Below are 27,014 nucleotides of genomic sequence, written 5' to 3'. Positions count from 1 at the left end.
GATGAAAAAAACTAAAGAAAACATTGTTATTACTATAAAGGGAAGGAATTTCCTGCAAGAAGAGGTTGTAGGGTAACTCCACTTCTACTGCTATGTGATTAGCCCTAATAAGAGAGTTTGATGCAAAATGATGTGAGTGATCTGCAAAGATCCTCAATCTCATAAAATCCCTGAAGGAAAAACCCAGGGAAGATTTTTCTTGGCCACCAACTATTACAATATGTAGAAGAAGAGGGGAACAACTCCTCTCTGTTTGGATCACCTTTTACTATTTTCATTGCCCAATTTATCTACTTTGGAAGCTTGGCAGGAAAGACATTTTTTAGCTTTTTATTTCCAACTTTGCAACTTCGAGAGAGCAAACATTGAGCATTTTTTACTTAAAACCATCTGTACGAGTTTTGTCCTCTGTGGAAGACCAGATAGGCAGATATGTTGATAGCAACTTGATTCTCTTTCTAGAAGACTGAGGTGAAGAAACAAAAAAACAAAGTTCTTACTTAACTCTTGAGCCAGACACTTAAAATGTTTTATGAACCATAGCCCATTTATTCAAACTTTGCCATCTTCTTAACGTCAGAAAAGTAGAAAACAAATATTTAAAAAAAAAATTAAAGTGAAGCAGTTAGCTTTAATTTTACATAAACATAGTCCTCTCAGAAATGTCCAATATTTTAAGATATAACTCTCAATAGTAATGACAACAAACTGTACATGCTAAATCTCAAATCAATATTTTTAAAACACTTAAATCCACCAAAAAATGAACTCTTTAAAAGAAGAGTTAGGTGTCAGTCAATGCATAAAGAAAGTTCATTGTAAGGGAGCCACTTAAATCAAGTAATTCACTTTCACAAGGTAATGTATATTCAAAATAAAACTTTCTAAGCTCTCTGATGAGTTTTGGGCACATTATCTAGAACATTCACTTTCTCTCTCAACACTCCCAACTAAGAGGGCCAATGCTAAAATAGCTTACATAAAATTTCCTGTCTGCTCTACGACCATCACATAGGCAATTTGGTTTCTGAGATTTCCTATCCAATCATTACTGATGACATTTTACAGCCTCAATAAGTATGCTAAGAAATTTGTAACTTCAGTTTGGTTAACTGATATCACCTTTTAAATTTTATCCACAGGTGATCTCATAAAAACTATCATGCATTTGACCAATCGAATAGAATGAACAAAAATCTCTTTCATAAGATCTGCTGGAACGATCATAAAATGATTGAGCTACTGAACTTTAAAACTCCCCACTGACTTACTAGGGTTCCAGAAACTCAACGTATGCAATAAAAAATAGAAGGTATCAATACTTTCAGCTTGAACAGCACTAGATGAGAGCCTCAAGCATGGTCCTCTACTATGGCAAAACTCATTCTTACTATTTACACTCAAATGGCCACATAAACCATAGAAAACTTTGGAGACTGCAAATGCAAAAGCAAGAAGCACAAAGCATGTATAGCACTGAGAGATATGCCATTTGAACTATAATATGAACCTTAAAAATCTTTTGCAAAGATAATACAACTAGAAACACTACAAGAAGAAAGGAGCAAACATACTGGTTCAGTTTGCATGTGGAATGCTTCCAGCCTTGACTTAAGAACTGCTGCAGTATCATCTTTGCGCTGAATCAGGGGTTCCCCAGTGACCTTTCATTACATAAAAAGAAATCTTAAGAATATATGAAACCACAAATCATGGGTTTTAAAATTCATACTCATCTGAGAATTATAAACAGAGTATGGTGGTCATGTTGGGGTATTTCTTATTATGAAATCTAAAGCATCTTGGGGTGGGGAACAGGGGTAGATATTATTGTAAAAAAAAAAAAAAAATAACAATCAAAACTACATTAAGAGAACCCAACTACTTGTAAAATAAAATTCTGCAGGCACAATTGCATCCAAAAATTGTATGCATGAAGGAAGCAGGAAATGATTATATGATAGGATTGTTCATCCAGAAGGACTCAAGGAAAGTAGGAAGTTCGTATCAGTGGACTTACAAGAGACCAACCAACAATATCAGTATATGATAGAAATGCAAACACAAGTAAAACAACTCCATTTCTGCATGCCTGGAATGACAGCAAGGATAGGCAGCCTAGCACACAACACATATAGACTAAAGAACAATATAGATCCCATGGAATATGTTGATTAACAAGGGCTACTAGATACCTTAGCCCAGTCAGAAAGATGCAGCTTTATTAAGGACATTGATCTCTTTCATGTACGTATCACTTAGGTAAGTAGCGGATAATTACAATGTGATTGTCTGATAGGATGTTCGAAAAGTACAATTCATGGTATCTGTACTGGTCTCCTGCACTGGTCTCCTGCAATAGATTGGCTTCAACAATTGCATGTTTTTATTTATACTGGGTTTTTTTCTGAACAGTGATTGATTTCATTAAAAAAAAAATTTACAGATTCATAGGGTAATCATGAACAACTTGATCTTGCAGATCAACAGATGTCACATGCTTTAATTATTCTTGGCAGATACTAAGTTCAAGTTCAATAACCTAAATAGTAATCATCAGTTAATCAACAGCTAAATAAAGGATACCTCCTATTGGCTTACATCATCAACACCAGGAGTTCTTGGAGGAGAAAATTTCGTGTGATAGGTACGACCACTTGAAGGATGGATCCAGCGACCAGTAATTCTCTCTTCCAATATGGCATCATCAATTGCAAAGTTAAGCACTTTATCAATTTTTGTTCCCTGCTTTTCAAGCATCTCATCTAGCTGCGTCCAACAACCACGAGTGTGACTAAAAAACCAAAATATCTGGAGAAAACAAAATTTACCAAATATATCATCTGTTACAAGGGGGCAGTACCTTCTGCGCTTGGACCACAGTCCTGGGAAAGCCATCGAGGATGAAACCTTTCTGGCACGAAGGCTTTTTAATTGCTTCATCAATTATCCCAACAACCAGGTCATCTGATACAAGTTTGCCCTACACAAGCATGAACTAGTCCATGAATGAGAAAACATTAATCAGAATTTCTTCATTACAGGAAAAGAAAAACACATAATTCTTCAATTAAATAATATAACTTCTACAGCCAAATGGACCATTACGTTATCCATAGCTTCTTTTGCCTTTATTCCAAGTGGGGTCTTTGCAGCAACAGCAGCTCTTAGCATGTCTCCTGTTGCCAAGTGGCATAGGCAGTACTCATCTTTTATGAGAGGAGATTGAGTCCCTTTACCAGAACCAGGTGGACCTGACAATAACTAATCTCCGTCACTAAGCATACTGGAAATGTCACACATTATTGTTTCCAGATCACCAATCACATAATTGAAAGAACTATACAACAAAAAAAAAGCAGGACAGCCTGAAAACTTCTAATGCCCATCTGCACTACTTTAAACATGAAGAGGTAATAAGTTGGACGACTCCCTAACACCCTGATAATCCATGTATATAATCAGAGGTTTCACTGATAAAAGCAAATCAAGGGTGGGCGTGTTTCCAGTTTGATGAAGTCAGGAACCAGCACAATAAGTAATTAAGATAAATTATTTAAAAGTAATACTAAGTAATTAAGTCCTTAAATGAATATGGAAATTTAATATGCATCCGAATTTGACTTGGAGAGCCTTTGTCCCAGAAAAAGAAAATATTCAATCTAGATGGTGGACAGAAAGAGGGAAATTCTATTCTCTCTCACCTGTCTGGAAAAAAATCGTTCGGCTCCTCCCCAAATTCAAGGTGGCTGCAAAATGTTATATTAGAAATGGAGGATCAACCAAGTTCTGGAATGACTGGTGGATTGGCCAATCTCCACTTAGCATTAGCTTTCCAGAAATATCTGGCCTCATAGGTAACTCGGAGGCTCTCATTTCTGACATCTGGTCAGAAAATGGGGATTGGAACTTAAATCTCAAAAGGCATCTCACTAACCCAGAAGCTCTCCCTGCATCCGAACTCCTTCATCTCCTCCCAATCAGACAGCCGAACACCTCAAGTGACACTCTAAGCTGGACTCCCTGTTGAAAAGGTACCTTCTCCACATCCTCCGCCTAAAAATTCCTCAACCACTCATCCCCAAATCTCCCCCAACACCCTGTTGCCTATGTTTGGGACCTCCTTGCACACCCCCCCCCCCCCCCCCCCCCCCCCCGCCACGTGCCAAATTCTTCATATGGTATGCTTGTAGGAACAAAATCCTTACCTCTGATTCCTTAATCCGTAGGGGCACCCCTATCATAGACCCTCTCTGCCCTTTCTGCAGAAATGCTCCAGAAACAGCAACCCATGTTTCTTCTTTTTTGCCAATTCGCCCACCTAGTCTGGTTGTCCCTTCTAAACAAAATTGGTCTCCAATATTGTGCATGCGGGAACCTAACTGACACCATCCTATCACTCACTAACTCGAACCTTCCAAAGCAAGGTAAAATGTTAATATCTTGTTGTATGGGTCATATTATCTGGGCACTCTGGAAAGAGCGAAAGAAGAGGAAATTCAATCTCAAAACCTCCTCCGTTGAACCTATGACTGAGCAAATCTCTAACCAAGTTTCGGTATGGCTATTAATTAAAAAAGAATTCAGTAACCTTGGTGGATCAAACTTCAGAAGCAACTGGAAATCTATTGCTAGCCTATCTCTACGCCCTTACCATCCTACTATGGCAATTTGGACCCCTCCTCCCCCCGGGTTCTTGAAACTCAATTTTGATAGAAGTGTTCTTGGCTTCCCAGACCCAGCAGGGTTCGGTGGAGTCATCCATGATGAAAAGGGTGATCTCCTCTTCTCCTATGCCGGTCCCCTTGGTATCTCAGACTCTACGACAGCAGAGCTCTCGAGCCTCCTACACGGACTCCAAATCTTCTCTAGCAACCTCTTTGGTCCCTTTTGTATTGAAGGCGATTCCAAAGTGGTCATCAACTGGTGTGCAAACCACGGCCATCCCCCATGGCGTCACTAGGATATATTCAAAGACATATGTAATTTATTTTCTCCTTTAAATTGTAAGTGGAGTCATATTCCACAATCTGCTAATCACTTGGCAGATTTCCAAGCTAAGGCGGGCATTTCTCTCCAACACTTTGTTGTGGAGCCATGCCCCCGACATTAGGTTTGTATTCTTTTCTCTGTTTTTAATATATGCACCTTTTTATCAAAAAGTAAAATACTAAGTAATTAAGAAAGTCACGAACTTGGTTATCTAAAGAAAAAAAGGTAGTTTCTTTCTTTTCCAGTGACATTTACTTGTATTAATATCAAAATTGAGACAGGGATTGTTCAAATTTTATTTCATACAACTGTAAGCGTGTCAGAAGATGTAGAGTGACTGGAAAAGAAGTTACCCATGAAGCGAAATTGCAGTAGATTAGTAAGCAGATTTGCTACAGAACACAGGAAAATGCCGACAAAAACAAAGCAAAATTCTAGAAGAAACTAAATTAAAGAAAGGCAAAATATAACCAATCAAAGGCTGAACTATACCAAGTTCCATAGAGCTTGAAAATAACGGCACAAGATACGCGGACCAATAACATAAAAATTAAAAGAAGAGCTGAGGTATCCACCCGAGAAAAGGATAAAGTCCCAAAACTTAGATATAGGCGCAAACAGCAAAAATACACCACAACATGCTAACATATCTACGGGTTTTAGTCATAAACTTAAGTCCCATTAGAACAACCATAAACCAAATCTATAAGGCTCTTCGCTGGATTTCACATATGAACCCACATTGGACAAGAGGATGACATAATGAGAGAAGATTACCAACGAGGATGAGGCGTTTCTCCGGTTTGTCTGCGCATTTCATGCGGCGAAGAAGCTCTGCCATTAGATCCAAAGAAGGAATATCGGCCAAATCCACTGAGCTCGCCATTTTACGAACGCGCTGCGAGACTTACCTCTCTGAATATTTCTCTTCGATTTTTGGTGGGAAGAGAAGAAACTTAAGGTTTTTAAAGGGGCGGAGGCAGACCAAAAGCGACGGTTCTTACAACGCCGGACAACTGGGAAGAAACGCTACCGCCCACTAGCTTTCTCTCTCACGAATAAGTAAATTACCCCTGATTCCTTCCTCGCGGTTTAAAAAATCCGATTCGTCCCGGCAGATACGCCTTGTAACACAACTTTCTGAGTTACGATCCAAAATGGGGTAAAAGTTTTTTAAATATAATATAATATAATATAAAATAATATATTATATCTTCTCTACTTAGATCTATAAATATAAAAAAAATAAAGATTTTAGGTTACCATTTGACAGAAAAACGGAAAAGAGATTTGTGTTCGAAATGATGAATGATTTTCAAGCAACTCAGTGTCCTCTATCCAATGACAGACGATGATGACGATGTGAAACATAAGAACAGATAATCGATCCTTCATTCATGATATGTCACATTCTTCATTCATGATCTTTAGAAAAATAAATGGTTATCAGTTAGTACTGAACGACGTCTTTGCAAATCGATCCTTGTATCCAGCAGTGGGAGGAACATCAGCTTAAGAGTCTTTAGACACTACACCGACAATCATGTCTGAGATTGATGTCCTAAATTCAGTTCAACTCGCAATTAAGAAAGCGTTGCCACAAGGAGGTAACATACCTTGTGTTCAATCTGCCTCACAGTCAAAATTCTCCTCTTGAACAAGTTGCTCTTCTTGCCACTATATTCCTGCAATGAACACCACTATAGCCTTCATTTCATTGGATAAAGACCCATTCTAATACAAGCTTGGCACCACTCGAGGAGGATTAGCACATGAGGCGTCTCTTCAGGAGTACAGTATCTGGCTCTCGCGATCACCTGCTGATTGTACATAACGATGTTCACCCATGAGCTCTTTCAGGAAATGCTGTGACATGAATTGGAAGAACAGATGCATTTCTTCCAGATAAGCAATGCCACCATCAATTTGTTGTTGACAGACCTTCAATGTGCCATCTAAACAGACGACTCCAGAAATTGTAAAAGCCTCGACTATCAGGCTTGATTCGTATTGAAAATCAATAATTTCTCATTATGACAAACACTGTCCATTACTTCTTGGCCTTTCGAGCCAGGTATCTTTCCCTAGCAGCTTGTATTTTACTTAAATGATCTTCTGGGGCTATGGTAACTGCAACCTCGTTCCTTGGCATGTCTGTTCCTTCTTTTCTGTCATCTCTATATTCCTCAGAGGCATAAGAGCCGCCACTGCATATTCAATAAAATTTTGTTGAAAGCACATTCAATTCATATTTTGCTAATTATAATAATATAAAAAGTGAAAATTTCACTCCCAAAACCACAACTATTTTGCTTAAAACAGCAGGTATGATGGAAGCTTCTCTTATATATCCACATTCAGATATCTGGTACCATAATTACCTCAGTTTGTTTACATCCAACCTTTCTGTCTTTTTCAAGATGGGGCCGACCCATGACATCTCAACAGCACAGACATTTCTCATGAATGGGCGAGAAGTAGCAATCAGTTCATGGTACACGACGAAGTTGGCTAAATGTCCATCTTCATCTGTTTCAAGGACAGAGGATGGATGCACCTGAAGTCAAAAATTAGCTTCTAGTTATTTATACATATGGTTACCAATTGGATGACCACAAATTTCCATTCATGAATGGATTCCTCATGCTTCATTAGCCAGAGGAGTGGTAACGAAAAACTGTATTAAATATCAATGTACCCATGAGTGAGATACAGACCCTACGTTAAGCAAGAAAAAAAAACAGTATCCTTCTATTTAGAGAATATCCAGCAAAATCTGACTTAGTTTCAGAGCCATTAACAGCATGAGACCACTGATTCCAATCAAGGACGATCCTCTGATCACAGGACAGAATCCATAGCTCAGGAGTGTCAATGACAAAGATACTTAAAGTACTTCATCAAGGGATTGTATTTAGGCGCTACTTTCCCTTGAAACCACCAAGTTTTCCACTAAGACTAGTCAAAACATTTCAGCATTTGCTTGATAATTTAACAAACTACACGACATGACTGGTTTTTTTATTTGTCAAATAAAAAAAGCACAAGAGTATGAAACACAACTACAGAAAATGTATGCATATATGATTTCATTTATGCAACAACAGGTATTTACAGAATAAAAATTCTTTGAAACATGAACATGTTCAATTTTCATGAATGCTTATCCAAATTTTGTCCTGAAATATGGATGATATGTATGGTAACTACCAAGGATAGCCAAGGAAGCACTTTGTTTGGTAGTGTCAGTTGCATGCCAAGCAGCCTAAGGAGAGGAGATAAGAGTAGTTGCCTGAATGAGTTGTGATTTGTAGCCAAGAGTGCGATAACCATTGTGATGAATCATTCGCTCAGCAAGCTGATTTGCATAACCAATGCACAAAGCCTTCCTCAAACATCTGTACTCTTGTCTGCTATCTCTTGACTTTCGTTTCAATCTTACATCAACTGGCCCTGCTTATAAGCAAAGCAAAAGAAATTTCAGCACAAGGAAATTTCAGATATAAATTCCTTGACTGGTTCTGAAATTTTACTATAGGAAATCAGTTGGTGGGCACACCTCAAAGCATTAAAAGAGTGGACTGAAGGAACACCATGAGTTTGGCATTGACTAGGCTGGATAGAAAAGGTTTTCATCAACTATCCTAGTCATCAACCTATATCCCTTCAAATCCAGTAAATTTACATGTAAAAACACAAATGAACATTTTGCTGGATAGGTATAAATTTCAAAATGCCCATTGATTCAAGTCGCCTGGTGGAATGATTTTTGTGTACCACATCAAGAATTCTTGATTACTCAACTAGTAAATAGTGCCCGGACATGTGATGGATGCCCATGGGGTATGCAAAAAGCACTAAAAAGAAGAGAAAAGCAAAATAACTGTTGTTAAGGCATTGTGAGATGATCATTTTCACAAGTTCAAGATAAACCTTTTGCAACTTTTAGCATTATTTGACACAACTGATTCCTCACTTCTTTGGTAAACATCATGCCTCGGACCTAGAAGAAGAAAATTGCATGGAACTGTTAAGTTACAGAAGAAAAAGAAAATATACTAATCTGGCATATGTGCAACCAGATGATGATCTGCAGGTATGTTTCAACAACCAACTAATTCAGTAAGATTGCAGATAACTAAAGATGCACTCTCACATAGTAATCCTGAGCTTTTTTTTCCATTATAAGCTTAAAATAATGCATTATACTTAAACTCATCTTTCTTAATGCTCTTTCTGAATGATTATTGAAAACCTAACACCAACCTGCAAGTCATTATTAATGCACCATTTCGGATCATAGTTTGCACGATCCCATTGCTCATATATTTGGAGCAACTGGATGTGATCCCCCAAGCCATAACCATTTGGTAAGTTTGAGACAGAATGCTTCCTTTTCTTTTCAGCCCCCTTACTGCAAGTTAAGTATATGATAGAAAAGGAATGAAGTCAACAGACTGCAATCTGCAATGTATTCACATTGATTACAGAATAATGAAGACCAGTTATAACTGCTCTGTGCTAGTCTACAGCCAAATAAAATTTCAAGAGTAGAAAGAGAAGCAAAATACAACTACAGAACTTACCTCCAAGTAGGAAGCAATGAGGTTTCTGCTGACAGCATCGCTGAAACTGTCAATGCCTCAGATAAACATCCAAGCTCATTTGCCTCAATTAGAGTCCTCGAAAGAGAGGGCTCCAATGGAAGCTCTGTATAGAAGTTGAGAAGAATTAAAGAACCACATAGTCGAAGTTACAGAGCATAGTTTAATTGAGGGAAGAAAGAGTAAGAAACAGACTTCTTGAGCAGGCATAGAAAATCATATACCAGCCATTTTTCTTCCAATATCAGTTATTAATCCATTTTCATCAATAGCGTCAATGAGATACAATTGCTTTAGAGCATCTTCCAAGGACTCACCTGTCAGAACACAAACAGTGAATAATCATTCAGTAAAAAGAAAAAAGTGATAGAAATAGACATATACTAGAATAACAGATTAATGATAGAAAAAAAAATGAAAACTAAACCAACGTGGTGCATGCAATCCTATGAGGCTTACCATTGAGATGAGTAATTACCTGTCACCTCATAAGATGAAAGGTCAAATTCAAAACCTAGAGCCTAGGGAAGCCACTGCACTAATTGTGTGCATTCAATCATGACAGCAGGTTTGATTAGTCCAATTACAGATGTTTTTTTAATCATATGAAATGGACCTATACGAAGCTTTTTTTTTTTTTTTTTGTTTCATCTTAATCAGAAACATAGACATTTCAGGTTGATGAAAAAGAAGAATGAGGAGACCACCAAGTAAATGGCGAACAATCAAGATGGCAGAAGTCTGCATGAAGCTCAAACTTCCACTCTCACCAATTGTTTTCTCAACTATGGTTGCCAAATTGAATATGGAAGATCAAAAAATGGAGCAACCAACCTCACACATATGCAAAAAAAAAAAAATGGAAAGGAGAAGATAAAGACAACTTTCTTACGTGATGGTGGATCAAGAAAATCGAATTTGAGAATATCAATGTCTGGGAGCTCCAATGATTTCAAATAGAGAACACTTCCAGCAAGAGATGATCTTTGTATTTCAGGGACTGTAGCTTCGAGAAGCTCCTCGTGGTATACAGTTGATGGATAAAGTCGATAACACTTTCCATGACAAGTTCTTCCAGCACGTCCTGCTCTTTGATCAGCTTGAACTCTATAATAAACAATTGAAGGAGTTAAAAAACGCACAAATGTGAGTTAATAATTGAACATCAACTTGGCAAAGGAGCCAGGTTGATAAGGTAACCACTTAAAGAACCTGGTTCACACAAAACACAAATAGACAAGTCATTACTATTAACTATCTAGAAGAGAATAAAAAAAAAAGCAGTTGTTGCAAACAAGCCAAATCTAGTTGTGCAGTGGGTCCCAACTTTCACAGTCCACTCCAAATACAATGTGATGCTTCTAAACTTACAGTCACCAAACAGATTTCTAGTTTTCAATCTCGCCATTCCTATGCCAGCTCTATGGTTAAAGAATCAGCTTTGATCAACCGATTTGAATTGGTTTGATTCAGATCATACAAGCAGAACAAAGAAAAGTTTGAAACATTTTATATATATGAGGGTTAATTGCTTATATGCCCCTGAAATATATTATAATTGCATAGACAACCCTTGTTCTCAAACTAATGCCCATATACCCAAGCAACATTACCAAACTTGCCCACATGCCCCTGCCATTAAATTCAGAGAACCATAACTTTGACAAATGAAAAGTACTACAATAAGATAACTCACAACTATTTTATATAAGTAGATATGACTGACAATCTAGGCTCACATAAATGATGAGGCATCGACCTAAATAACCATTTAACACATCAATTTTTTTGAACCCACATTAAATTCATCGGTTTACTTTTATGAGCCTTTATTAATTAACTTAAAAAGTCCACGTGATAAGAGAGTCTTAATTCTATTCTTATAAGAGCTTTTTGTCTTTTTACCTAACAAAATTAGAGTTAACTTGCTGAATTACTAGCAGAGAATGTTGGCAATCAATCATTTGTACAATTAATAATAAAATTGAAATATATGTGATTTGGGGAGAAAATAGAAGAGGAAAAAGAGTTATGGAAGAGGGGCAACTTCGCTGCCTTGGAATGTTTCTCTTATAGTATGGCTATTAGATATAGAATGTCTTATTTTATCATAGTTGAATTTTCATTCTATTTAGACATGTATTTTAGGAGATATGTAATTTTGAGTATTCAGGGGAATTTTTGTCATTTTATAAATTTTCACTTAAACCCTGTTTATAAAGAAGCTGGACGGGCCTTTTTGGCACGTATTCCAAGGCAACAAAATTGCTCCTCTTCCAGAACTCTTTCTTCTTTTTTTTCTTTTCTCACTAAATCACATATTTTTCATGGTATCAGAACAGTAATGCAAATCTTGGGCAAGTCTCTTTCGATTTTGTGGATCTTCTCTCCATTTTCAACAATCTCTTGAATTTTTCCAGATTTCTGGACTGGTAGGGTAAAAATTCCAATTTCCCCTTTTTTCTGCCTATCTTAGCCTATTGGCTAATGATTACTACTTTTATTTGATTAATTGTTGGGATTTATAAGTGTTTGATGATCCCAATCTGAGGAAATTTCTCAAATCTGCCTGTGTCATCAATCCAATGCTTGTGTCATCATCCATATAGCCTGCATCATCCTGGTTTCTTGCAATTAGGTCATCATCGATTTATGGTCTCAATTGCTGAAATTGATCACTATTAGTTTGAAATTGATTGAATTGCCCTAATTAAATTCGATGTGGGGCCCACTTGACTGCAACATAGAAATTTGGGGAAAGTGTTTGCTATTTAATGGTTGATTCCAGCACACAAGTTGTTGTCCAGAGGACAACTGAGAGCTCAGATATGAAATTCACTCAGTCTATACAGATAACTACCCAGTTGAATGGATCGAAATACGTAAATTGGTCCAAATCAGTTTTGATGTATTTGAGGGCTAAAAGAATGGCAAAATATATAACTACGATGATCCCTCAGTGTCTGTTACTAAATATTGGGTGGCAAAAGATAATTTAGTAATGACCTGGTTGGTCAATAGTATGGAATCTAGATTTAATAACCAGATTTTGAGTTGCACTATTACTAAGGCAAGTGGATGGTTTTTCAAGGATATATCAGTTATATGTGAAGTTCTTTAATATGAAGCATGGAGGTAGATCAATCACAAATTATTTCACTGAGATGAGGGGAGTACTACAGGAGATTAGTACATCTCGTCCTTTTACTACAAACTTTGAAGACGAATGTAAGAAAGAAAATCAGATTCTTCAAGTAACCCGATTTTTGGATGGTTTGGAGCTTGAGTATAATGCTATTAGAGCCCAGTTGTTGGTCAATGAGGATGTGACTACCCTTGAACAAGCCTTTAACGGTGTTCTTCGAGCTGAAAGTGCAATTGTAAGAATGAGTCAGGCGGAGTTCTCTTAGAAGCAACTGCTCTTAAACTTTAGTCTTCTACTGGTAAGCTTGATGGTCAATTTCATGGTGGTAATAAAGGAGGTAGAGGTCACTCTTACTCTACCCATGGTCGTGGCCGAAATGATCGGGAGGATTGGAAATGTGTTCATTGTGGTATAACTAATCATATTTTTGAGAAATGTTGGGGAAAAATTATTAAGCCTACTTGGGCCAACTCTATAGTCACAGATAAGGACGCCTCTTCACACACTGGATCCTACGAGGAAATTCAGCAGTTATTACAACGACTGAGTCAATTGACTGCTTCATCTACTACTTCTCAGACTACCAAGACGGTGGCTAGTACAAGTATGAATGCACTGAATGTGTCTCATTCCCCCTCTTGGATCATTGATTCAGGAGCCTCTACACACATGTCAGGGATGCCCTCCCTATTGCAGTCCATCTCCTTCATATCGTGGAGTTACTTTAGTTGATGGATCCACCTCCCATTCAGGGGGAGGGTATAGTTCACACTACTTCACAAATATCCTTAGATTCAGTTTTATTTGTACCAAAGTTTCCAGTTAATTTCTTGTCTGTGAGTCATATAACTAAATCCTTAAACTATTCAGTAACCTTTTATCCTACTTCTTGTGTTTTCTAGGACTTGCAGATGAAGAGAATGATTGGTTCAAGACATGAGAAGGGAGGGTTCATGCTGGATGATGTATCCGTTTCTCGAGTTGTAGCTTGGGACATCCCTCACACAAGTTGCGGTGTATGATTGTGTCGGCTTGCCTTGGGTACATCCCATGGCTGATTTGGTTGGAGAGAAACAATAGACGTTTTAACTCTAAACTTGTCTCTATCGAGGCCATCACGGAAATGATTGTGGGTCAGATCTCAAATTGACTTCACACCAAGAAGGACTTCGGCTCTTTTAGTGGCTCCTCTTTGCGGACCAACTGGCGATGTATTGCTCAAATACGGGGAAGCCGGAGGCCTCCTACATGCATTCAGTGCCCCCCCCCCCCCCCTCTATGGAGTTTTCAAGCTGAATTTTGATGGTAGCGCTCAGGGCAGTCCAGGACTTGTCAGCTTTGGGGGAGTTATTAGGGATGCCCCAGGTAACATCCTCTTCTCATACACAAGGCCAACGGGAATTTTTTATTCCGCAGTTGCAGAGCTCCAGGCCTTATATCATGGTTTAGCCACTTTCAGAGACCATCTCCATGACCCCCTCATTGTTGAAGGAGACTCCAGTGTTATTATTCATTGGTGCTCCGCCGCTTCCACCCCCCCCCCATGGAGACACTGACCCTTTTCTCATCGTGTTCTAGATATTGTGGCCAACCTTTCTTGTACATGGTCTCATATTCCCCGTGCCGCCAATTCCTTGGCAGACGGGCTTGCTAAACACGGGACCTCCCTTCCTGCAATGGTTGTAACGGGAGGCCCCTTTAGTTTGTAATTTTCATCTTCTTTTTAATACATTTATCAAAAAAAATAAAAAAATAAACCTTACTGCTTTTTCTCTGTGAATTGCTCTATCATAGTCACACCATATACCAAATAAAGCAAACAACAGACCAAATAGAACTAACAATATAAAACATTGAAGAGCTACAACAAAATAGTAAAAAGCATATAAATAAAAAATAATATATATATATATATATAAAAAAAGAAGCAACTAAGGAATTTTCTGTAGTCACTTCAATTAGCTGTATATGGAAAGATATTACCTGCTGATTTGAACAACGTCAAGGGAGTACATGCCTGTTGATGGGTTGTACTGCCGCTGCTTTACATATCCTGAATCAATAACATACCTACAACAATAGAAAGTTTACCTTAGTAAACATGGAAGATCTCAACTGGACTCAACAATGAACCTTCTACAGACATTGGCACATGTGAAGTCCACAACCTTATTTTCAAAACGGCAAACAGGAAAATGGCAACATAGCAGAGTGTACATAAACATCAAAAGCATAGAACAATCAAAGAACAAGAAGCATAAAACAAATACCCATAAGAAGGAAGAGTGTACAGAAACATCAAGAGAACAGAACAATCAAAGAAAAACAAGCACAAAACAAATATCCATAAGAGGGAACCTTACGTACACCAAATGGTGATTGGTTCTCAATGACCAGATTTAGAAATATATATGTAACAAACTAGCAGCTATAATTGCATTCTCAACATGCACAGAGTTTTCTTTCTTCCTTTTTTTTCTAAGACTGTAGAGAGATTATTGTAAGAAAAAAAGAGAAGAATGCTGTTTATACAATGACCACTCTGTATAGAGACAAAAAATTTCAGTTCTCCCAATAAGAAAACCCAACTTTAAACAGAACGAGCCAGGCTTTCTTCATCCAACTTGATGTTTATACAGAAGCCAAGTAAGACAAGATACTTGAAATGAGAACCACTTACATGCAGTTGATGTGGTTGGGGCTAGATAATTATTTCTCTCCAAAATAATAGATTTTCAATACATTCTCTTTCTACATAAGTAATTTAACTATTTTAATTCCTTCATCAAGAAGAATCATTTCCATTAAATTGTAGACATGTTACAAAGAATTGAGGATAAGCTATACTTCTAAAGAACAATGCTTTTTTTTTAATGTTGAGTGACACATGCATGCACACTATACTTCTTTCACCTAGTGAGATTTGAACGCAAGACTTTACACTTGAAACCCGCCCAAGTGGCCAACTGACCATTGAGATAAAGGCCCAATCCACACAAAAATTAGGTCTCATACAAACCAAGAGGAGGAGGACCGGGGGGCAGGGTGCTGAATAGGTTTGTATACATTGTTTAAGACTTCGACCTCTTTTTTACTAAGCTGCTTTAATTGGCTGATGTATTTTCAAATTTATGCCAGGCTAAGAGCTTATACAAAGCACAAAAAGAATAATTATGCATCACACAATGGACATTTCCAATTTTTATAGCAGTTCACAATCCTATTTTGGATTGATAATCTATTCCCAAAGTAGTTGTACCTCAAAGTTATCTCACAATGTTCAGCTGTCAAATAGTATCTACAGCAAATTGCCACAAAGGCCAAATTACAATGTTGCCACATGAGGATTTATACCACTCAATTAACCAAAGCAACCAATTTCTCACCTTTTTACAGTTATACTATTGTAGGCTCTCTAGCCTAGAGTCCAACCATATCCAAATTTTAAGTTTATATGCTCCAGCATGAGCACAAGCCTTTGGAAGGTGTGTGAATATTCAATAAAACAAGAAAAAAATACAACCTAGCGAGGTGGGCAGCCCTCCACAACAAAGTCTGCCAAATGATTGGCAGATCTGGGGGTGTGAGTCCGTGTACTATTTACACGAGAAGTTATGTTACAAATTTCAAAATAAATATTTCCTTTGTGCACCAATCGATGACAACCTTAGAATCCCCTTCAATGATGAAGGGCCCAGCAATACAGTCCTGGAAGATTATAAGCCCTTGAAACAATCCGGTGAGTTCTACGGTAATAGAGTCAAATATACCCAGAGGGCCCACAAAGGTGTAGAAAAGACAACTATTATCATCATGAATAACTCCTCCGAACCCAGCTGGACCCGGGCTGCTAACGGCACTACCATCGAAGTTCAGCTTGAAGTTGCCGGGTGGAGGAGGGGACATATCTTCATGATTGGGGGGCGGGGGGAATCCGTGATCTTGGCAACCAACCGCCAATTTCCTCTAAAATCAATGTTGTTGAGGTGAATAAATTCCTTCTGGGTCATTAACCAAACAGAAACCTGACCAACAATGTTATCTACAATCACCTCAATAGGAGAAGCTTTGAATTGAAATTTTCAATTGTTCCTTTCTTTCCAGATGGCCCAAGCTATGTAGCCCACACAACTGGAGAAGAGCATTTTTCCAAATTTTGGGAGACGAATATTTGTGATGGAAAGGATCATTTATGGCAAATTGTGTGGTATACAGTATTTAATTTCAATTTTGTTGAAGAGGTTGGCCCAAACAATTTGTGCAAATTGGCAATGGAGGAGGACATGGGAGGTGGTTTCTGGGTTATTTTGACAAAAAGGGAAGGAAGGGTCTTGCACTGGGGGCGCCCCACCTGATGAGGGAATCGTATGTGAGTATCTTACTTCTGCAAGCACACCAGATAATTTTTTTTGTGCGAGACAGGGCAATCAAAATGAGTACAAGCCTTTAAAAGCATTTTAAAGCATAAACAATAGAGAGGGCCTTCCAAGATGTTATAGACTAAGTGCAGTGGTTTGCCAAATCTTGTTTAATCAAATCTCATAGAAAATAAATATAACATTGTCGGAATTATTTTTTTTCGAAACTCTAGAAAATTGTTTTTGTTGAATAGGAAATTATTATAGTTATCCAACATTTGTAATCACTTTAGTGGTCCCAAAGTAGATTGACCATGATGAGTTCCAGCTTCCCCTGATATCTCATCTTGTTTCCTCATATGCATAAAATGAAATGCAAGAGCTAGGCCAACCAACTTTTAAGGATTATTCATCTTATAAGGGAAATCCTAAAGGATTTAATTTTCAAAAAAAAAAAAAAAAGTCCTAAAGGAATTAAATTGTAGTTGGTGATGGTTGCATTCATTGTATAGCTCAGAATGTGAAACCCATAAGGAATAGTAACGAGAAAACGTAGCAAAAGTGAACTCATGAAATATCATTATTAAACATGTCCTACATGTAACTCAAGTAATGCGTTCATCTTTTATAGGCATAAAATTCCCAGACAAGAGCAAAAGGAAGATATTTTGAGATTACCATGAAAAATATAAACAAAAATAATAAGTCATGTCTTCTTACACAACACCGTCAACAGTCAGAGAAGTTTCGGCAATATTTGTGGAAACAATAAATCTTCTGCAATTTGGAGGAGCTGGACTAAATACACGAACCTGTTTGCAGAAACGATCACATAGTTTTCTCAGCAAAGTTTAAACAAGTTGATTCTCCTAACCAACCACTATTAATTGTACAATCTTCTTCTTGTCTGGGTTATAACCTACTACTCTCACATCTGAATACACATATCATTCATGAAGTAATTTTTGTTTTTTGAAAGTGCATAAGTTTATTGACAGCTCTTGAAAAATCATATCAATCAATGAAGATAAATTGTTGAGAAATGAGAGTATTTCTTACTATCCTGTCATAAACAGTTGAAGTAAGTTATCCTATTCTGACACTTTTGGGGTGATATGCAATCCTTGTTCAAACTTTTTTCTTTTGAATGTAGATTACACACACACACTGCACCCATTTCCCCTGGTGATACTTAAACCAAAACCTTACACTTGAAACCCCCATCCATCCTTGTTCAAATATCGTACTATTGTAAATGAAACATAGTTAATGCAATAATCTGCAACACCAACTCTACCCCATGATTGTGAGATAACTATTTAATTTCAAAAAAGCAAATTCAATTGTGAGAGCAATAAAAACTATTTTGTTACAAAGGGAGTTAATGAAGCAAGAAAAAGAAAATAAAAAACAGAAAAAGATTTGCTTGCCTGCATTTCTGGGGGTAGAGAACCATGTAAAGGAAGAATTATAGCATCCAAACAAGTCCCTTCTTCTAGGCTTTGAACTCTTTCCTCCAACTTTGAGATCATTTTCTCTATATCATCCTAATGTGCCAGTAGCATTTGCAACATATCAATATCTTGAGAATAGTAGAGTTATTAAAAGGTGAATAAGTGAGTCTCTAAAAAGTTGAAAATAAAATGATGGACCTGTCCTGTCATGAATATTAGAACATCCCCTGGCGGCTCCTGGATGTGAATATCTATCAAGGGCAGTCACATCAGTTAATGCAACTTACATATATTTAAGACTTGTACACAGTGAATGGTGAAGAATCAACTTTGCAATCATACCAAGAGCAACTTTTACAGCAGATTGGAGATAGCTTTTAGGACGTTCAGTGCTGTACAGTATCTCCACAGGATATAGCTTCCCTGGCACTCGCAGTACAGGGCAGTTGGAAAAAAATCTAGATACCTTTTCACCATCCAGAGTTGCTGAAGTGACTAGAATTTTCATAGAGGGACGAACCCTCACTAAGCGCTTCATCAGCCCCAGTAATATATCACTGAAGAGATATGTTCATAAATAAATCTTAAATAAAAAGTGACAGCTATAATTTAAGTAAAAAGGACCTGTATGAAATATGTATGGAGCTAAGGCATATCAAATAATTCAAGACCATTTAACCAAATTTGGCATCCATACGTTAGAAGGATTCGGTTGGGTTCTGTTTATTGTATTAAGGAACTCTAGAAAATTCTTGGTAAGCATATGGCAACAGGTGAAACAAAACAGATTAACAACCAAGGCCCATTTTATGATTTGAGATAAGAAGAAAAAGATGCAAGGAATTTAAAGCACAAGATGCATACAGGCTAAAGAGGCTTACGTGTTTAGACTTCTCTCATGAGCTTCATCTAATATAATTACAGAATACTGTTTTAGCTCTGGATCAGAAAGGCCTTCACGAAGTAGACATCCGTCAGTCAGATATCTAGGCATGTCAAAATGGAAAGGTTAAATAAGGTCCTTAAGTATCAAGTTTCAAAAAGGAATTAAGAAATCAAACAGTAAAGATGGACTGAGAAATTATTATTACTTGATATAAGTTTTGTTTGAAGTCCGGTCTTCAAATCGGATGGCATACCCCACTTCATCCCCAAGCGGCACATTTAGTTCATGTGCCACCCGCCTGTGCATGAATATATGAACAAATGGTTAGTCTCTAGGGCTTGAACTCTAGATGCTTTAGACAATTACATATGTTCGTTCAAAACCAGTGTTTATTTTTTACGTATTTATTTATTTTTTAATGTTGAACCCCATACCAGTGGGAGTACTCACTATCCCCCTGTGCAGCCATTCAAGCCAAAGGCTCAATCCATGTTGTGCAATAGATTAAATATGAGACAGAAAGAAAATGAGAATATCATTTTCTGCTGCTTCACATGCAGAAATACACTAGGTCCCCTATGTTAAAAAGAGAGGTTGAAGCCAGAGAATGAGAGGGAGAAAAAGTGGAGATGAGAGAAGTGAAACTGATCTGCGTTGGGGAACCAGCATGTCCCCCAACCTCTATTTATAATAAAAGTTAAATACAGTTTACAAAAAAAACCTTACTTAAGTGAAAAACCCTAATTCTCTATATCTCCTATTCTACGTGTCTTCTTTACATGAAACTTGGTCTATAGACATAGTTAGATATACAGAACAAGATTACATCAAGACAAATATATATATAAGGTAAAATGACCAAAATACCCCTGTACTTATTTTTCAACACTCCCTCTCAAGTTGGAGAGTATATGTCAAATAGTCCTAGCTTGTCGCAGAAGTTCAGAAATTCACGCTTTCCCAGTAGTTTAGTTAAAATATCATCGAGTTAATCACGAAACCGAACATATGGAGTGGTTACCTTTTTCCTCATTATTGCATCTCGAATAAAATGACAATCTACCTCTATATGTTTCATCCTTTCATGAAAGACTAGATTGTTTGCAATGAAGATTGTTGCCTGGTTATCACAATACATAAGATCCTTCTGATAGAGACCTAATTCCTAGATAACAAATTTTACCCACATTAGCACACTGGCAGTGTGGGTCATTGCTCTATATTTAGTTTTTGCACTAGACCGAGCAACAACATTCTTTTTTTTACTCTTCCAACTGACTAGATTTCCTCCCAGAAATACACAGTATCCAATAGTTGATTTTGTGTCAAACTTGGAACCTGCATAGTCAGCGTCAAAGAAAACCTTAATCCTCAACTTAATCCTCAAGTGATTATTAGGTTTAAAAAGGAGACCTTTTCCTAATACTCCTTTTAGATATCTCAAGATTCTCTGTGCAACCTCTAGGTGAATCTTACATGGATGCTCCAAGAACTGATTGCAAATGAGATATCAAGACCAGTAACTGCAACATAATTGAGTACGCTTACACGTCTCCGATACATTGTTTTATCTTTCAATTTTGGACTTTGATCACCATGAAGATCAAGTCCTACTTCCATAGGTGTATTAGTAGGTTTGGCCCCCACAAGTCCATACTCTTGAAGCATATCAATAACATATTTCCTCTAAGTCAGAGTCATTCCCTCCTTGCTTCTTGCAACTTTAATAGCTAAGAAATATTTTAGCTAACCCATATCTTTAGTTTAAAAGTGATTCACCAAATGGGATTTAACTTTTTCAATGCCTGATCTATCACTCCCTGACATGATAATATCATCTACATATACTAATAAGATAATAATTGCAAATGATCGTTTCATAATAAATAGTGAGTGATCACAATGGCTTCTATGAAATTCTATGGATATAACCACTTGACTAAATTTCTCAAACCATGCTCGTAGACTTTGTTTTAAGCCATAAAGGGCCTTCTTGAGTTGACATACCTTATGTGTCTCCCCTTGAGCAACATACCCTGGAGATTGCTCCATATAGACTTCCTTAATATCACAATATAAAAAAGACAATTTTAATAGCCAGTTGAAACAAAGACTGCAACAGAAATGAGTATGTGAATAGAAGACAAGCGAGCAACCGGAGAAAAAGTCTCAAAAACATCCACACTAAAGGTCTCAACAAGACAAACCTTATATCACCAAAGGTCTCAACAAGATGAGCCTTATACCGTTCAACAAATCCATCAGAGTTGTATTTAACAGTATAGACCAATAGTCAACCACAACAGCACATGGAGGTAAATCACATAACTCCCAAGTCTCCCTATCAATTAGTACTTCCATCTCAACATCCATGGCTTTCTTCTAATGAGGATTTAACAAAGCATCCTACACTGAAGAAGGAATAGTGCAAGTGGAGATGGTTCAGAGCAAGCTTACGATAATTATCAAAAAAAGAATCAAAAGAGACAGTGAGATAGAGGGTGGTGAGTACCACTGCGAACAATTTTCCAAAGAGAGATAGGAAGGTGAAGATCGCTTACCTCAGGATCAGGAGACGATAAAGAATCATGGTTTGGTGTGTGTAGGGGGTTTGGATCAGGATGAAATGGTTGTTATCGGTGCTGATATACCTATAGTGGTTTCTCAATAGAAGCATCACGTTAAGTCAGAACACATTCATCAACTGGAATAGGAATAACAGGATTAGGTGCAGAAAGTTTCAGGTGGAACTGACTCAAACCTGGAAGATTCAAAAAATGAAACATCCTCGAAGAAAGTAACATCTATAAACACAAATGTTTTCCTCATAAATGGACAGTAACATTTGTATCCTTTTTGTATCCAAAAATATCCCAGAAATATAGATTTAATAGATCGAGGAGACAATTTATCCTTGGAGGGATCAAAGATATGTGAAAAACATACATACCCAAACATATGAGGTGATATAGGAAAAAGAGGTGCAGTGGTAAAACAATCTGAATGGGAATCTTGCCATCAAGAGCAGAAGACGACATTTTATTTATCAGAAAGCATGCAGTAAGAGCAACATCTCCCCAGTATGGCTTAGGTACATTCATATGAATTAACATAGTGAGAGCTACCTCAAATAAGTGACAATTTTTTCGTTCAATAACTCCGTTTTGTTGTGGAGTGAACACACAAGAAGTCTAATGAATGATTCCTTGTGACTGACAAAAAGAGTCAAATTTACGATTCATAAACTCAAGACCATTGTCTGTATGCAAGATATGGATAGACGTTGCAAATTGATTCTTTATTTCATTATAAAATAGTTGAAATACATCAAAGGCTTTAGATTTTTCTAGCATTAGATAAATTCAAGTACATCTATTAAAATCATCAATAAATGAAATCAAATACCTATGACCAAACTGACTAGTCACAAGACAAGGACCCCGAACATCTGAATTGAAAAGCTCAAAAAGTAGTTTACTTGTATTATGAGATGAAACAAGAAAAGAGTTCCAGTGATGTTTGCCCAATTAACATTACTTGCACTGAAAAGTAATACTAGAAGGAAAATCTGGAACAACTTGAATTAGTTTTACAGGAGATGGATGACCAAATCTGAGATGCCATTGAAGAGGTAAATCACATGTGTGTAGTGCATGCAAAGTACTATCTGGGTGGCTATCCAAATAGTATAGTCCCCCTCTCTCACAAGTGCAACCAATCATCTTCCTCGTCACGAGATCCTGAAAGACACAATGAATAGGATAAAAGGTTAGAGAGTTATTCATGTACTTAGCCACCTGACGGACGGACATCAAATTTAAAGGAAATTTTGGAACTATCAGTGCAGATTGAGTGGGTCGGCTAGAGCAAGTGGTGTATTCAGAGGTCACAATGGAGACCCTATTCTTTCTTATGTTGGTCCGGTGAGCATTGCCGATTCTAATACTGCTGAAGTTAGTGCTCTGTTGTTCAGCCTCCAAATCTTCAGGGATCGTCTCCATGGCAAGTTAATCATTGAAGGCCACTCGCAGATGGTTATTAGTTGGTGTTCCAAAGACAGTTTCCCCCCTTGGCGCCACTGGTCCATCACTGATAGTATTGCTGACATTGTATCTTCTACTCATAGTAATGGAATCTCATTCCTATATCAACCAACTCTTTGGCTAATAAATTGGCAAAATTTGGAACTTCTCAGCAATCTCTCATTCTTTGGGAAGGCTTCCCTCCTTTGTAAATTGCTCTTTTGAGCTTTTGTCTTGATAAAAATCCACATCATTTAAAAAAAAAAAACAGTGCAGAATGAGGAAAAAGAAAAGGAGGAGTAAAATTTCCTACTGTTTGTACTGGTGAAACTTAACATGTTTAATGAGAAGGGACTCTTTTAAGTAAAAAAATAGTGAGGACATACCTTACATGTGTTTTGTGACTCTGGAATCAAGAACCCAAGATGTGGAATGAAACAGTGAGAATGCAAAATAACTTGTGGGAGGAGTCGTATGTACCAAGGATGCAAAAGGAATAGGTAGTTGTGTCATATGTTGTGAAATCTGTTGATACTCTTGGATTAATTTTTGTAATTCATCTAGAGCACCAGGTGGGATTGATGTTGTAGTTTCAAACCCTGGGGTTGTACCTTCCTATGTGATAGTGTTTGCCCACGCAAGTTTCCCAAACTTTATCCAACATCTGTCACAATAATAATTTACGCGTCCACAGTGAACGCACTTACGCTTGGATTTACCATCCCCTTGACCTCGTCCTCTGCTTGAGTTATCTTTGCCTCTACCACTCCCTATGCGTCCCTTGGACGTCTCAGAGGAATCAAATGTTGTAGCTAATGTATTAAGGGCAATAGCTTCAACCACTTTGGTATCTTTTCCAGCTTCAAACACAACTGTCTTTTCAACTCTCTGTACCCTATTAAAGGTAGTAGAGTGGTTAAGCACTTTATCAGAGGCCAGAATTTGTGCCTATATGCTGTCAAATCCAGCACCTAAACCATCTAGAAATTTTGCCACAAGGAGTTGACTTTGTTGTTTTCAGAGTTCCCGTTCATCTATAGTAAATGGAAGAAAGGCATTAATCTCCTACCAAATATTCAGAAAAAACTATAATATTCTATCACAATTCTATTACCCCTTTTCAAGCCAAAGAAATCTGTAGATATTTCAAAAACCCTGGAAAGATTGCTCTCTTGTCCATAAAGAGCTTCCAAGACAGCCACATGGCTTTGGTAGTTTCAAATTTCAAAATTCAGCCTCCCAATCATCATCTTGAGGGACAAGAGGGTCATTCCTAATAAATTTCAGTTTCTTTTCTGGTCTTTAAGTATATTCTAAAAGATCTAGACCAAGTAAGGTAGTTATCACCATTCAACTTTTTAGAGGTGATAGTCATAATATCATTACAATCAGGAATATATGGTTCTTTAGATGGAGTGTAACCGCAAGAATCAGCATATCAGATATATAAGAATACCAAACAGATCAAATAAAATTTCCAAAAAGTTCCAAATCAACCAGATTAAGTGGGCCCCACCAAGTAAAATCACAGTTAGGGCATATAGATGATGTGCTTAGGTCAAGAAATCCAAAAGATCCAACACAGGGGATCAAATTCCAGAAGATACAGTGCACTGAGAGCAGCACTAGGGCTGACATAGCAAACGTCAAAGATGATGTCAGCAGTGATAGTCTGGAAGTTGGCGTACATCTTGAGATCAACATAAAACACTCTTAGGGGCAGTTTAGAGCATCAAAATCTGTTCTTAGAATAGTAGAACAAGTAACCCTAGGATAATGGCAGAGAGAAAGGGAGAAAGAATTGGATTTTTACTAATCGGTAGAAAAAAAACTGGAGAAAGATCCTTCCTTTGTGTAGACATCTACTTCAAAATGATGAAAAACTTGACAAAAAGTCTTCCCAAATGCAATTTACTGCTCTGATACCATAAAAAAGTTAAGAAGAAAGAATGTTGAAGAAAGAGAATGAGAGGGAATCAGCGTTGGGGGACCTGCACATCCCCCAACCTCTATTTATAATAAGAGTCGAGTACAATTTACAAAAATACCCTTCCTAAGTGAAAAAACCTATTTCTCTATATCTCCTATTCTAAGTATCCTCTTTATATGAAACATGGTCCATAGACATAGTTGGATAACAAGATTACATCAAGACATATAAATAAAGATAAGGTAAAATAACCAAAATACCCCTGTACTTATTTTTCAACAAAGAGGTAATCTTCTGTTTTCATTGATCAGGAGCTCTAATCTGGGTAGTGGTTCTTCATGTTCAGGAGGAGTGCAGCAAGAATGTAAAACCCACAGATGAGCATAGCTAACAGATCACCATTTAGGATAAAAAAACTTGGGTTAAGTGACATTTTTATTTTTTTCTGATTTTTCTACTTAAATATGTCCTGATCAATCAGATTCACCTAGCAATAGCACTTGAGCAGTTAAGATGATCCTGCATGGTTGCAAACATCGATGCAAATGTAATATAGCGGTTAGGATTCAAGATATAGACAGGTTTTGTTGCACAAATAATAAGCATGATGTAATTGAGTTTAAACAACTAAACAAATTCCACAACAATGCTATCTCAGAAATTGGAGTTCTTCAGTCAAAGGAATATTTTTTCTACAATGAGAAATCCATGTTAACAATTCCTCAGAAGGAAACCTCCAGAACCGTGGATTACCAGAATCATACATGAGAGTATGTATTCCCTTATTCGGATACACAGGCTCCCATTGCTCAAACTGATAGACAAAAGTGATAAGCGAGAATATCATCGATCAATGAATCGTGGACAGAATAAGCACTTAGTCAATTTTACAAGTCACATCTAGCAATTATAAATTTGACATGATCTGAAACGGAGCCGATATCCTACAGCGAACTAAATGAAATAGCAGTCCTCCACCGCCGGCTCTCAAAAAACATATTGATACTGCTAGTAGTTTCAAAAGAAGTCGAGTAATAACCAGTAAGAAATTAAAAAAAAAAACGATAATAATAAATTGACATATACGATAGAAATGGCAAAGATTCATTAAAGCAAACAGGGGAAACTCAACTAAGGTGCAAGAAGATTCTTCCACCAAAAGAACAAAACATTCTTCTTAAAAAAAAATCTGCACTAATGGGCAGTCACCAAAAGGACTTTAGCCATCAAAAGAGCCGTTAAAATGAGCAAACAACAAATGGAACCTATTATAAAAGAAGAAAGCTTCAGAAGTTGAAGCAAGAGTACCTTGCAACAGAAACCGCCGCTACTCTTCGAGGCTGCGTGACTCCTATACTCCTTGATTTGGTGTAGCCTCTCCTGTGCAAAATCTGAGACAGCTGAGTGCTCTTCCCGGAACCGGTCTCCCCAATTATGACTACCACCTGATTCTGCTCTACAGTTTCGGATATCTTCTCTTCGAAGTTAAGGATCGGAAGGACCGCCATTTCGAGAGGGAGAAAGCAGAGATACGTGTTTCTGAAAGAAAAAAAAAAGACAAACAAACAAACCACCCGCTCGCTCGAAAGGCCTGAGGGAAATTTTGGGGAAGATGGTAAGAAA

General features: G+C 37.4%; 2 protein-coding genes across 6 annotated transcripts in view; both read right to left on the bottom strand.

Moving 5' to 3' along the window:
• Window positions 1-6,060, bottom strand: part of LOC137962476 (adenylate kinase 4) — an 8,738-nt gene extending 2,678 nt beyond the window's left edge. The window contains exons 1-5 of the mRNA XM_068809363.1: window positions 5,770-6,060; window positions 3,109-3,254; window positions 2,864-2,983; window positions 2,602-2,769; window positions 1,575-1,664 (exon numbers count right to left, since the gene is read on the bottom strand). Coding sequence (XP_068665464.1) covers window positions 1,575-1,664; window positions 2,602-2,769; window positions 2,864-2,983; window positions 3,109-3,254; window positions 5,770-5,878 — 633 coding nt within the window. The 5' untranslated portion in view covers window positions 5,879-6,060. The remainder of the gene's footprint in view (window positions 1-1,574; window positions 1,665-2,601; window positions 2,770-2,863; window positions 2,984-3,108; window positions 3,255-5,769) is intronic.
• Window positions 3,185-27,014, bottom strand: LOC137962474 (probable pre-mRNA-splicing factor ATP-dependent RNA helicase DEAH4). 5 transcript variants are annotated; one of them, XR_011115135.1, is made up of 17 exons: window positions 26,700-27,014; window positions 19,645-19,737; window positions 19,435-19,539; window positions 18,896-19,110; window positions 18,752-18,804; window positions 18,530-18,646; window positions 17,820-17,911; window positions 14,725-14,811; window positions 10,489-10,703; window positions 9,821-9,913; window positions 9,579-9,702; window positions 9,259-9,406; window positions 8,926-8,995; window positions 8,285-8,448; window positions 7,374-7,549; window positions 6,609-7,199; window positions 3,185-3,254 (listed from the first exon to the last, which is right to left on the bottom strand). XR_011115135.1 is itself a non-coding variant. In XM_068809360.1 (16 exons), the coding sequence occupies exons 1-16, from the start codon at window positions 26,897-26,899 to the stop codon at window positions 7,043-7,045; spliced, it is 2,109 nt and encodes a 702-aa protein (XP_068665461.1). In that variant the 5' UTR covers window positions 26,900-27,014; the 3' UTR covers window positions 6,331-7,042. The 5 variants fall into 5 exon arrangements, 3 of the variants coding, with proteins under 3 accessions (XP_068665461.1, XP_068665462.1, XP_068665463.1); XR_011115134.1 differs by lacking the exon at window positions 3,185-3,254 and adding an exon at window positions 6,331-6,521; XM_068809360.1 differs by lacking the exon at window positions 3,185-3,254 and having other exon boundaries at window positions 6,331-7,199.

This window comes from Aristolochia californica, unplaced genomic scaffold (genome assembly GCF_029961685.1).
Source record: "Aristolochia californica isolate CCGP_79_NKW_82.1479 unplaced genomic scaffold, dmAriCali1.0.hap1 SCAF_4, whole genome shotgun sequence".
Classification (NCBI taxonomy): Eukaryota; Viridiplantae; Streptophyta; class Magnoliopsida; order Piperales; family Aristolochiaceae; genus Aristolochia; species Aristolochia californica.
Note: the sequence above shows the minus strand (reverse complement) of the source record. Positions and strands in the feature narration are given on the sequence as shown.